General features: G+C 34.5%; 1 protein-coding gene across 2 annotated transcripts in view; it reads right to left on the bottom strand.

Annotated features, from left to right (window-relative positions):
- The window catches only part of LOC105475512 (VPS50 subunit of EARP/GARPII complex), a 121,835-nt gene that overhangs the window by 93,136 nt on the left and 14,280 nt on the right, over positions 1-14,419 (bottom strand). The window contains exons 3-9 of one of the 2 annotated variants that reach the window (XM_011730843.3): positions 8,387-8,509; positions 7,235-7,303; positions 4,566-4,619; positions 3,663-3,733; positions 2,841-2,958; positions 2,724-2,759; positions 1,496-1,578 (exon numbers count right to left, since the gene is read on the bottom strand). In XM_011730843.3, the coding sequence (XP_011729145.1) occupies positions 1,496-1,578; positions 2,724-2,759; positions 2,841-2,958; positions 3,663-3,733; positions 4,566-4,619; positions 7,235-7,303; positions 8,387-8,509 (554 nt within the window). Of the gene's footprint in view, positions 1-1,495; positions 1,579-2,723; positions 2,760-2,840; positions 2,959-3,662; positions 3,734-4,565; positions 4,620-7,234; positions 7,307-8,386; positions 8,510-14,419 lie in introns of both variants that reach the window. The other variant, XM_011730842.3, reaches the window with a different exon arrangement.

Below are 14,419 nucleotides of genomic sequence, written 5' to 3'. Positions count from 1 at the left end.
TGGATTTGCTTTTTCAGGACCCAGAATGGCTTGTTAGAAATTTCTAAATACACTCAACATACTAAAACTAATTCTCTATTTACTTAACCTAATAAGTGTAAATGACATCATCAGGTTTCTAATAATGACAGTTAATGACTCTCAAAATGGGCAAAATGAAAGTGTCACTGGTACTACTCAATTTATATCCTAACGGAATAAAAAATGTGTAACTTCAAGCTGGGCATGGTGGAGTTAGAGACCAGCCTGGCCGACATGGCAAAACCTCATCTCTACTAAAAATACAAAAATTAGCTGGGCATGGTGGCAGGCACCTGTAATCCCAGTTATTCAGGAGACTGAGGCAGGAGAATCACTTAAACCCAGGAGGCAGAGGTTGCAGTGAGTCAAGATCACACTACTGCACTCCAGCCTGGGTGACAGAGTGAGACTCTATCTTAAAAAAAAAAAAAAAAAAAAGTGTAACTTCAATCTGCACATTTTAAAGAAAAAAAAAATACCATAGAGACTTAAACAGCATTTCTGGAAGGAAAATATCTAGCCCTTAGCCTATAACCAGCAAACCCTTATAATATGAGATAATTTTTTTTAAATTAATTCAAACCTATATTAATGTTTTGCTCTACTATAATGCTTTCAGTTCTCAGGTACTAGCAATCAACATCTACAACAACAGTGAGTCATGCTCACTGAATGCCAGAATTTCCACACAGGAGAGACAAAGGGGATGCAATCTGGGATGGGTATGAATTTAATTTGATATTGGATTTGTTTGGCAAGCACACTATTTTACTTAGATTGTACATTTATTTGTGATGGCTTTAGAGGAATGTTGGAAATTACACCTAGAGATTAGAGCTTCTCCAAGACTGTCACAAGTAATGCAAATTCCTCATTTTAAGCAAACCAAAACGCTATTAATAAAGTTAGAGATAATAGCAAAATATGCAGTGGCTATTTTTCTGTTGTACATTTAATAATAAAAGACATAACACATAGAATACATAATCACTTAACTATTACAAACATGATTATTGTATACATTGAAATTATACTTAAATTTTCCAAAAGACTTTTTATCATGATGAGCCGAACACTTGAACCATCTGGATCTTAAAAACAAGCTGCAATAATGTCCTCAATATTTATAAGCTGGGCAAAGTTAAGGAAGAATTCCCAAGAGGTGCATTGGAGACATGAACAGATAATTTCTTCTTGTCTACAACTCTATAAAAATAGAATCCGTTGGATTGGAAAGAATATGAAAAATGAGTTTCAATGAGGTGACAAGAAAAAGCAGGAATGAAAACTATCTGCTCTTTCACACCTTAAAATCTATTATTTATAATTTTATTGTACTGCCCATATATAAATATAAAGTTAAACTAGAACACAGCACTTTATACTAACTTTCAACGTCTATTAACATTTTTACACAACTGCTACATAAAAAGCTGACAAGAGAATCTGCTTTAAACCTTTTACATGACCTTACCTTATACAACTGTAATGTTTAAAAGTGCTGGCAGCTTTCTGACATTCAAGGCACAACTGAATAGCTCCTGGATAATCTTCCTCCTTAAGATAACAACAACAGGAGTCATTAGAATACAAACATTTTTTTCTTAAAGCTCCTGATAAAAAAACACCTCTGTTCATATTCTAACCAAAAGTTGCAGAAACAAAAAATGTTAATTTCTCTTAGAATATCAATGATAGGTAAGTGACAAAATATAAGAGGCAACTAGTTCCAGGCCTAAGATATATACATAGAAGAAATATTTAAAATATTCTATTCCTTCAAAGTAACAGCCCCCTGAAGACCATGACTTATGGATAAATCCTACATTAAATCATTAGCTGCTTCACAGGGAAGGTTTTAACTGTTAACATATCCTCTTTCAGTAATGCCTATATAAAATGTTTCAAAATAGTATGCATTCTATTTGTAATTGATATTCAACAATTTACCACCAAGAAATCAATAAATAGTTCTAAAGAAATAGATTTAGAAAAAAACAATATACTAATTAATAAACTCAGAGTATTTTTATCACCTAACAGTAATTTAATGCCAAATGAATTTTTCATATGGGTTTCTGAAACCCTAGTTAGCAGTAATAGTTGAGAAGTAATAAAGCAATTATACAGAAAACCACAAAAACTTGTCCCTACGCTCAATTCTAAATTCAACAGATGCAGTTCAAACCACTGGTGATGCTGATAACGACAAAGTACCTACCCCAAGGAGCTCAAGTATTATGAGGAAACACACATACTACATTACACTTTGGAGACCCTTATGACAGAAGTAGACAGAAAATGCTAAGAATGCATCAAAGAAAAAACAGATGGCTCACTCAGAAAAGCAATTAATACACGATACTGAACAAAACTAAAGTATCACACAGTCCTTAAATTACTACTATATGTTAGATGAAAAAGATGTTAATTTTTATTGCTATTTGGATGTAATACAACCAAACAAGTTAACATTCCAATGTTATCAGAAGACAAATGTTTCCCCAAATACATTTGCTTTTCTAAATAAAGTATATATCATGTCAATAGAAAAAGGCTCCAGAACAAGTATCTTTACATGCCTAAAAATATTCTTTATATCATAAACCAATTTGAGAAAAATGCACTTCTGAATTTTGCCTGCTTCAATGTTTCTATATAGTATCAGTAGGACCCTAAATTTCCAAAACTTGTTAACTTACCTCCAGCATTTCACTTAACCGTACATCTGTTCTTTGCTGAAAAAACAAATATCAAAGGTAAAATCTGTTTCAACCACAAAATTCAGTTTTAACTTTTTTAAAATGACCCATATATACCAATGTTTTTATAGTTCTCAGAGATTTCAGAAGTCCAATCAGCAACTGACGTTTCCTTTGATTTGCAAGAAGGCCTAAACTAGCTTGAGTAAAACCTTCCTTTGCAATATTCAAGTGTCTGCAAAAGTGAACAATAAATAATTAAAAGTTTTTTATTATAATAAGAATACTATCCACACAGAACAATTAGGTAAGTAATAAAGCAACGAAATGGATTACTTTTAAAACCAAGGATCTAAACTACTATTTGACAAATGTACTCAATGGCCAGTCTAAACTAGCATTACTCAGAATACCACGAGAAGACTGGTGCCAATTCACAACCTGCTACTGGTCTGTAACAAAAAATTACAGAAACTAAGAATAGGCACTTACTGCAAAATAGGTACTTACTGCAAAAGCTAACAGAATAATTATTCTTTGTGACTCAAATAATTTAAAAAATTAAGACTGTATTACATGTCTTTCCTTCTTTATTTCATTTGCCTAGTAATTTGTTTTTATTGCATTTTTTTAAAATCACAGCCTCTAATAGATTGGAAATTTTAGAAAGAAAAAAATAGGTCCTTCATGGCAAACAGTTTGTGAAGTACTAGTCTAAATAATACAAAAATAGTAATTTTTTAAAAACCCATAAGTACATTTAGAGATATTTCCCACAAACCCTCTTTGTGTAGTCTTTAGATCATAATATATGTTCACTTACGGAATGATATTCTAGAAACCACAGCCATAATAAAAAAAAATTATAAATTATAGATTCCATAGTTATTCTTGAAATATTGTCCAGCGTAAAGAACAAAATATCATCAAAAGCAATACCTTCTGCCATTTGTACAGATAACAGCAGCTAATTGAAGACCTGTCTGCAATGAGGTAACTCTTTCAAGTTCCTACGGAAAGATTAGGTACGGGTTACTGTTGGAGGAATTTTATTTTTCTATCTTATTTATATAGTACTCTAACAAAAACTCTAGTCAGATTCAAAGAAAATCTGCTTGAAAAACAAAGTAGCAACAAAAATACCTGAACTTGAAAAATGTTAGTATATTTTTCACAAAATTACTTAAAATGACTACTTGTAACTGATTTTCACAATGACAGATGACAAAATATTTAGTCAGTATTGCTTGTAAGGAAATCTAGACCAACTTGTTGTAGACAGGAATAAACAAATACCAGTGATATATCTGTTTAAATTTCTACCCAAGAGAACTTCACAAGGTAATTAAAGGATATGACAAACATGATTTCTGTTTACTAAGATGCTTTGACAATGAAAGTCTTCATTTGAACATTGGTAGACATTTCAATGGATTTTGAAGGCTCTGATTTTCTGATGAAAACACAGATTCAGTTAGTTCCAATTTTATCATATTTTAAAGCCAGATTGTTATATCGCCATTGAGTGGTCAATATTGGTGAATCTATTTGTTTAAATGTTAATGGGAGCAAATTTTCACTGGCTCTTAAGTTTGAAAAACCCGAGATCACTTTAGAATCATATATAAAAACCCTTCACTTCTTCCATCTGGTAAATTACCCCAAATGGAAAAGAAAAATATACATACATACGTACATACATACACACACACAAACACACCCAAAGAGTCATTATGTTGCTACAGAATTATTGACAAAAAATACAATATTTTGACAGTTTCAAGTGTAAATCACTCAAACATTTAAAAATTCTACTACAAAAAATAACAAATATTATCCTACCTTTACGTAAGCAGGCTGTTTTTCAAGGATTAAATCTGCCACTTTTTTAGATACCTATAAGAAGATGTAATCAAACAAAGGAAGCAAAAGAATAAGCTTCATGCTTTCTAGGATATTTTATATTTGAATTTTTAAAAGAATATTCCATAGATCTCCCCAATAACTTCTAGAGCAGATATTGGCATACTATGGCCGTACACATTTCCCTGGGTTATGAAATTAGTAAAAGAGGTAATATAATAAAGCACATAGCACAGGTCCTGGTCCTTAACAGAAACTCAATAAATGGTCATTATTATTGTTAATAATATGAGTATCATTATCTGATTTACCTAACATTAACCAAAAAGTGTAACCATCTTTAAGGGAATAGGATTTGATTGAAAAAGATGAAATTGTTAAGCAGATTTTTAATCAAATGAATTTATGGAGACAGTATCTGGGAAAAAGAACTTGCTTGTATCCTTTAGATCCTTTATGCTGCCTAAGAAGACAAGCAAGTAGTTTGGTTCTCCACTTCTGAAAAGTTGAAAACATGTTTTTTGGAACGCTATGAAGATATCTAAGGTTGTGTGTATTGTTCCATGAATAATATTAATGTATGCAGGTTAGAAGTATAATGATTTTGAACATGAGGCTCTAATTCCACCATTTCAGGGCCCCTGCCAACTTCACTAACAGAGATAGCACATGTAGCATGAAGCAGGACATACAGAAAGTATTTAGGGAATGTTTGCTCCAGAAACACAACTGGCTCCCCTTCCCCAGGCCAACTGAGAACAAAACATTGCACACCTACTACACTACTGCATTAATCCTTTCACATTTTCTTAATCTGCTTCAAGCATCTTTGAAATTATGTAAATCAATTTTTAGATACATTCATTGTTTTTGTCTAGAAAGAGGGATTCCATTAAGGTTAAGAAAATCAAATTGTAAATGAGTTTTAGACTTCAATTAATGAAGAAATATCAATGTTATCTTAAACATCATTTTAAGAATTCCAAAGGTTCCACAGGATTATCTAGTAATAGAGAGTACTGGTTCGTGGCCTGTGAGGAACCAGGCTACACAGCAGGAAGTGAGTGGCAGGTGAGCAAGCGAAGCTTCATCTGTATTTATGGCCGCTCCCCATCACTTGCATTACAGCCTGAGCTCCACCTCCCATCAGATCAGCGGTGCCATTAGATTCTCATAAGAGCACTACCTCCATCCCTACTGTAAACTGCACATGCGAGGAATCTAGGTTGTGTGCTCCTTTTGAGACTCTAACACCTGATGACCTGTCACTGTCTCCCATCAGATGGGACCGTCTAACTGCAGGAAAACAAGCTTAGGGATTCCGCTGATTCTACATTATGCTGAGTTGTATAATTATTTCATTATACATTATGATGTAATAATAATAGAAATAAAATACACAATAAATGAAATGCACTCGAATCATTCTGAAACCATCCCCACCCCACCCCTGTCAGTCCATGGAAAAATTGTCTTCCACAAAACTGATCCCTGGTACCAAAAGAATTGGCAACCACTGCTCTAGAGCTCAAATCCCTTCTCCTGCCCAAGACTGCCCTACACCAACACTGCTACCTCCAAGCAGACCCTAGCACCCACTGCAACTTCTGAGTGTAATAGAAAAGTATACCTTCCTTTGTTTGCCAGTTGTATTATTAAAAATCATATCTTAAATTCAAACAGATACATTTATTACTACTGGTCCTTTTGTTGAAAAAAATTAAAAGACCACATGCTACCATTAATTAATACCTACAGTAGAGTTTAAATTTCATAAAGTGGGTTTAGCCTAACATGAAGAAATTATAGAATCAGAGAATTTTACAGCATTAAAGAAAATTCTTGCATTTTCTTTATTAGGTTACTTAGTAAAGTAACCTATCACTTTACTGATAAATAAAAGGGAGTCACTGAGGTTAAATCATTTACTCAACATCATAAATAAATAATGACTACAACTCAGACTTTCTGAATCTCAGGGGGACCTTTATTCCGAGAGAATACTCCATTACAGGGCCAGGCATAGTGGCTTGCGGCTGTAATCTCAGTGCTTTGGGAGGCTGAGACAGGAGAATCGCTTAAGCCCGAGTTCGAGAACACCCTGGGCAACATAGTGAGATGTCATCTCTACAAAACATTAAAAAAATAGCCAGACTAGTGGCACATGCCTCTAATCCCAACTACTCAGGAGGCTGAGGTGGGAGGATTATTTGAGTCCAGGAGGGATAGGCTGCAGTGAGCCATGATCACGCAACCGCACTCTAGCCTGGGCAACACAGCAAGACCCTGTCTCAAAAAACAAAAAGGAATACTCAGTTACGAAACTATGGATAGGGAAATCATATGTGTATGACAAGGAGCCTAAAGGTACTTACTAATCTAAAACAAAGTTCAAAGTTCTTTGATCACATTTAGGATTCCAGAGAGAAAATTCCAAGCTCTAGAAGCAAATCTATCAAGGTAACATAAGGAAAACCATATGCATTAAATTTTTAATATAAATGCATCATTTGAATCAGTCATATTAAATAACAAGATTTGTTTCTATGTTAATTATTAGTTAAAACCATAAATCTGCCAACATTATACCTCTCTGTTGTGTTTCATCTAGAGTTTTGTCAGAAAGAAATGTGTTTTTTTTTACTTACTGCAGCTTGCTGTTGTTTCAATTTGTCTCTGTACGCCTCTAATTCTTGCAAATTGAGAACAGGTGGAAGCTTCTGCAGAAAAAAAATTCATGAATGAAAAGGAAAAAATAAATTGTTGAATTTGGTTTCATTTACCTGGACCCTTCTGACTAGTGAACTACAAACTCTGCATACAAAACATGTCACATCCCACTGCCCTCCATGCTGCCTGTTCTCCCAACCTCCCTCCTAGGCTCCAACCACAAAAACCTATACATCTTTAGCCCTCTGGTTCCATCCCTCATCAGCCTTGTTACCTCCACTGCTGCTGCTCTGCCTTCTGAGAAACCCCACTACCACTTGGGACTCCAGACCCTAGGCCAACGGACACTGCTGCCACAGCCTATGTCAGGAGAATGTGAGAAAGTAACTAACCTAACCCCAACTCTACCATCCACAGATATATCTCTATTTGTTTATGACAGAACTCAAAACAGAGTTCTCCTCTGGAATATTACAAACCATAAATACTACTGTGTGACCATTGTTAGACTACATTCTGGATTACATCAGCTTTCAGAGGACAGTATGGGAAACTAACCAAAAAATGCATACCATTGTGTATACAGGGAAACACTCTCAGTCAACTGATTGATGAAACCTCAAACTGAGTTGGGGACTGACTGTGAATAATGCATATAAAGTATATATGCATACGGCATTTGGTTGTATCTAAAACTAAATTTCACTATTCTGGCTTTTGTTAAAGTTCTATAAATTTAAAATGTCAGTATTATAAACACTATGGTATAAGAATTTTTATCATCACTAAACAATTATGTAAATACATATTTCATAATTAAAAGTCTAAGCTTCTCTAAACATAGACAATATAAAATAGGATAGAAACAGCATACTAACACATTAAATGCTAACAATTGAAAATCAAAAATACAGAAATGTTTCCCTGAACGGCTGTATTTAAAGTTACATCTAAAAAATAATAATTTCATCACCAAACAATGCTGACAGTTGATTTAATCACAATGTGGTAATCACAGACCTATTCTGGTACCAAAAATATATAAATGCCTCAAAAAAACATCCAAATCTCACAAATCCAATCACTGAACAAAATACGCCTTAGTTATGTTTTAATGAAATTCTGTTTACCTCCAGCTCATATTTAACAACATCAAATGAATCCGCAGAAAAATATACTTGTTCAATACTATTAATAAGCTCTTGTTCAGCTTGAGGGTCACTTGGCTGTTCTCGAAGTTCCCTGAATTCTTCCTTTAAGAAAAAAAAAATCATAATTATAGTAATTGTAGCTGTTAAAATTCTACCTGCATGGAAATAAATGATCATTTGTCTTAACAGTCACATCTACCTGGTACAATTCTGACCAAGGAAACAAACCAACAGAAACCAGAAAAGTTCACAGGAAATTAGGAAATAGCCAACCATTAAGACTAACAACTAGGGAAGAAAACTAGCTAGTTTGAATATTCAGATTTTATGCTCAATTCCTTGCATGTCAAGAAGGTTGAAAAAAATGCTAATGTTCAACAAAAGAAAAAAAAGTGACTACCTAAACCTATCATACAGACATATCACAGATATATACATTTTACATTTAGAATATTTAATAACATTCTAAAATCTGTCTCACAACAGATAATAAGGGAAGAACACCTCAACAACTTCTGGGTCACAATCAACTTTGGAGCCCTGAGCAGAAGACATCAACTGCTAAAAAAATCTCAGCGCTCAACTAAGAAACAGTGGCTCCAGAAAAGGCTCATAAATTTAGTTCTGTCATTCTAAGAAGCTTCCTTCAAAGTGGATTGCTGTTACAATTAATGATCTGATTATGAATCTAAATTTCTGTATATGATAAAATGCTTTCTTTCTAATGATACAGAATGGAGGTTATGTGGATTTGAAGAAGAGCCTGACAGACAAATCCCTAAACCCAATGTCAGCATCCATTTCCTATGCAACTTCACTGCACAATCAGATAAAGCTTCAGTTAACTAGTAAACTTTTACAATTCAGATACCCACTCCCCTGCCACACTAGTTAATCAAGACATTATTATAGACACATAACAAGTTAGCCATTTGATTTTTAATTCAAATTAACCTCAAATACATTTATATACACAAAAAGGAACTACTGTTTTAAGTCATTTTACAGTAATTAAAATAACAAAAATACGAAGGAAATACACAAAAATTATCTGGTCAATTAAAGAACAGTATATTTTTATTTTTTCTTTTTATTTTTTATTATACTTAGAGTTCTGGGGTACATGTGCAGAATGCGCAGGTTTGTTACTAGGTGTATACGTGGCATGGTGGTTTGCTGCACCCATCAACCCGTCATCTACATTAGGTATTTTTCCTAATGCTATCCCTCCCCTAGCCCCCACCCCTCAATAAGCCCCAGTGTATGATGTTCCCTTCCATGTGTTCTCATTGTTCAACTCCCACTTGTAAGTGAGAACATGCAGTGTTTGGTTTTCCGTTCTTGTGTTAGTTTGCTGTGAATGATGGTTGCCAGCTTCATCCATGTACCTGAAAAGGACATGAACTCACCCTTTTTTATGGCTGCATAGTATTCCATGGTGTATATGTGCCACATTTTCTTTATACAGTCTATACTTGATGTGCATTTGGATTGCTTCCAAGTCTTTGCTATTGTGAATAGCGCCACAATAAACATACGTGTGCATGTGTCTGTATAGAATGATTTACAATCCTTTGGGTATATACCCAGTAATGGGATTGCTGGGTCAAATGGTATTTCTAGCTCTAGATCCTTGAGGAATTGCCACACCGTCTTCCATAATGGTTAAACTAATTTACACTCCCACCAACAGTGTAAAAGCGTTCCTATTTCTCCATAACCTCTCCAGCATCTGTTGTTTCCTGACTTTTTAATGATCGCCATCCTAACTGGTGTGAGATGGTATCTCACTGTGGTTTTGATTTGCATTTCTCTAATGACCAGTGATGATGAGCTTTTTTTCATATGTCTGTTGGCTGCATAAATGTTTTCTTTTCAGAAGTGTCTGTTCATATCCTTCGCCCACTTTTTGATGGGGTTGCTTTTTTTTTTTTTTCTTGTAAATTTGTTTAATTTCTTTGTAGAATCTGGATATTAGCTCTTTGCCAGATGGTAGATTGCAAAAATTTTCTCCCATTCTGTAGGTTGCCTTTTCACTCTGATGATAGTTTCTTTTGCTGTGCAGAAGCTCTTTAGTTTAATCAGATCCCATTTGTCTATTTTGGTTTTTGTTGCCATTGCTTTTGGTGTCTTAATCATGAAGTTTTGCCCAGGCCTATGTCCTGAATGGTATTGCCTAGCTTTTCTTCTAGGGTTTTCATGGTTTTATTTATTTATTTATTTATTTATTTATTTTTTTGAGACGGAGTCTCGCTATGTCGCCCAGGGTGGAGTGCAGTGGCCGGATCTCAGCTCACTGCAAGCTCCGCCTCCCGGGTTTTTACGCCATTCTCCTGCCTCAGCCTCCCGAGTAGCCGGGACTACAGGCGCCCACCACCTCGCCCGGCTAGTTTTTTGTATTTTTTAGTAGAGACGGGGTTTCACCGTGTTAGCCAGGATGGTCTCGAACTCCTGACCTCGTGATCCGCCCGTCTCGGCCTCCCAAAGTGCTGGGATTACAGGCTTGAGCCACCGCGCCCGGCCCATGGTTTTAAGTCTTATGTTTAAGTCTTTAATCCATCTTGGGTTAATTTTTGTATAAGGTGTAAAGAAGGGATCCAGCTTTCTGCATATGGGTGGCCAGTTTTCCCAGCACCATTTATTAAATAGGAAATCCTTTCCCCATTGATTGTTTTTGTCAGAGATCAAAGAACAGTATATTTTTCAAATAGAGACATTCTAGACTATTTTATTGTGGGGCATATTTTTTATTTGTAAAAAGAGCCCTGCTCAGATATCTTTTAGAGTTTAACTTACATGTTATATTTGTAAAATTAACTATAAAATTATTCCCTATTAGTACTTTCAAGCTAAAAAATAGAACAAATCTAAAACTCAAGAAAATAGTTGACTGTTTAAATGTAAATTCCAATAAACTTAAAAGAGAAGGCAAACTCATAAATATCAAACCTGCACAATCAAAAATGCTTGGAAAGGAAAAATCCCTCTTCTGTACTAACTCATAAAATACACTGAGAAAAAAAGGTCAATGACATAGCTATCACTGAGTCAGCCTGCAATCAGCTACTATGAGTGCAGTAAGAAATCCGGGGTCCTAACAGTGGGAGCTACATTCCCAAAGGGGTTTATCTACAACACATGAATCCATTTAGCACCCTGGACAGTGGTGCTGCCACACAGACTTGGTTAAAACTCACACGTGTGGAAGGGAAGGTTACCAACTAGCCTATCAACAGGCAGCCTCCGTGCATCCAATGGAAATATGAAATGAAAGTGAGACATGAAATGGAAGAGGAGGTCTGAACTTCCTGGCAATCTCTTTCCCTAAAAGTCCACAGACATTTGAAATACCAGCTTCAAATACTGTAAGCTAAGGGAGGGGAGGAAATAAGGCCCAAGTGAGGACATGGCAACACTGCCTCCCTAGGAATTCTGCAGTCTGCAGTAATATGAGCAAATAAATGCAGTTGATATCATTCAAGACAAAATATTTGAAGATTACAAAAACTGTTATGATTTTTTTAATCAGAAATAGAGCCAAGCTAGAAATTAAAATAGACTGCAATGATTACTTTCATTTTAAAAGCATAAATGTCAATGACATATAACACCATGCTGAGGTTCTCCATATAGTGCCTAATTGATTAATAAGAAGGTAAAGATACTCGGATTTTTAGCTGCAATTCCATTATTAACCCTCAGCAACTTAGTCTCTTCATGCCTAGTTTTTGTTTGTTTTGTTTTGTTTTGTTTTGTTTCACCTGTAAAGGGCAAACATGTATTCTTTCTCTCTCTTTGTGTGTGTCTCTCTCTCTGTCTCGGTCTCTCTCAAAATGACAGTGAAACAAATATCCAAATTTATTAAGAAAGCCAAAGAAAAAACATAATTTATAAGTATCTCACAAGTGTACATTTCAAAAACATGATGACTCTGTAAAAGGAGTACAATCTGTATATGTATGTCAAATGCTATTCTTTCCTGAAGAACTAAGCAATTAGTATCACATAAAGCATACAACCCCATATAATTTCAAAGAACTGACATGGAACACCTGACACTCTGAAGTGTAAGAAACCTGGACTAAGGAAAGGAATAAAACCTAGAAAATCAGAAAAAGAAATGTAGCATACAAAATAGAATTAAATCTAAAACAAATGCCCCCATGTAACATTATTTGCCTATAAAATATCCTCTCCTTTAAAACAATTTCATAGCTTCTATGTGAAAATATACATCTGAACTGGAACTTATTCAAACCCCCTTCTGACTAGAATCCCGATCACCATGTTCTTTTTAGTCCCACTGAACTAGCAGTCTGTAAAGCTCTGCTTCTACCTAATCATTGTCTAAACGTTTCATCGCTGTTAGGGATGCCTGCTCAATCAGACTGTGCACTTCTTGAGAACTGAGATTTCTCTTCATTCTGCATCATGCTGCTCCACAGTGCCAAGGCACACCGTAGATAGTAATCACTGATCATACTAAAATTAATTTACAGTTAATTGCCAAAAAATAAATATAAGACAAAAGGAAAGGAAAAGACAATATGTTCTTGTTTCAATAGTCAAAATTTTCCACAAACTCTTAGTAAAACATTTCTTTATTTTAATTAGAGATAACAATATGAACTGATTTAGGAATATTTTATACATGTAAATTAGAAAAATAAACAGAAGCATCCAGATTGCATATTCTTAACACAATTACTCCATAATTTAATAGAAACTGATTTCCTAGGGTGGGAGATGTACAAAAATACATAATTCTTAACCTAAAATAGAACCAATACATAGGTGTGAGGCCAAATTTTACATAAACAAAACAAACAAAAGGTTTCCTATTTAAAAATTACAAGGTAAAATTGGGGAAAATGAATACCAAATGAAACTTCTTATACCATATTTAAACACGTGATTTAAGAAAAAAATTAGAATAATCTTAGATATTCAAACTAAGTCTGGGATAAAATATTTCAGCCTTAAAAATGTTTAAAACATTTTTATAATAAATTTTATGTCACATAGTAATTAATAAATACATAGTCACATTAATAGTGATATAAATGCTCTCTAAAACCTGAAAATCCAAAAATAATTTGTTAACAACTACAGGCTACCAAATGTGCTGCCACACAACTTGCTGTCAACAGTAATCAACTAAGCAAAAAGTATATCAGCGTCACCCCAGAATTAAAGCTGGAGAAAAAACTACAATTAAAGTGATGAATTGGAATAACAAAGAGGAGAAAACAAAAGCATAAAAGGTAAAAAATGAATAAATCAAATCTCTCTCCCATACTATCATCAGAAACTAACCTGCCTACTTTCAAAGCTCTATAACCTTATCTTTCCCAAAAAAAAAAATTCCATTTAACAATTTTTTAAATTCTCACTATGTAAAAAATTCCCATACTAGGTCATACAGGAACACAAATGAGTAAAATATAGCTCTTCCCTCAAACAGTTAAGTAATAGGAAGGATCAGATGAATAAGTAAGAAATGACAAAGCACGGCAGAACATAAGGGTGATGCAAACAGAAGGAAGGCATCAGACGGTGGGTTCACATCTGATGGAAGAGGTGGCATTTGGAAAATATGAGAGAATAGGTAGAATTTCAGATTTAGACATTGGGGGAATAGGGTTACAAATATAAAGCAAAGCAAAAGTAAAAATATTGAATCGGGAAAATGCACAACAGGTTAAAGCAATAAAGGGTGGCTTCCGCAGGATAGAAAACTGTCACAAGGGAGAGCCTGCATGTACGCCAAGAGACAAATGCAACAACTGAGATTTGTTTAAATTCAATACATTTTTTATATATTAGAACCATATTTTCTTCACTAAAAATAAAACATCTTAACACATATCACTGCCTCAGGTGCTATATCAAAAACAGGCATAAATATTCAATGTTTTCTTAATGTAATAAACCAAGCAGAATTCAATGTGTTAGAGGCTGTGTTTTTCCGGCAGTCACAACACGCAATAAGGTTGCATATAATACCACCCA

Source organism: Macaca nemestrina, chromosome 4 (assembly GCF_043159975.1).
Source record: "Macaca nemestrina isolate mMacNem1 chromosome 4, mMacNem.hap1, whole genome shotgun sequence".
In the NCBI taxonomy this organism is placed as follows: Eukaryota; Metazoa; Chordata; class Mammalia; order Primates; family Cercopithecidae; genus Macaca; species Macaca nemestrina.
The sequence above is the reverse complement of the archived record's forward strand: the minus strand, read 5'-3'. Positions and strand labels throughout refer to the sequence as shown.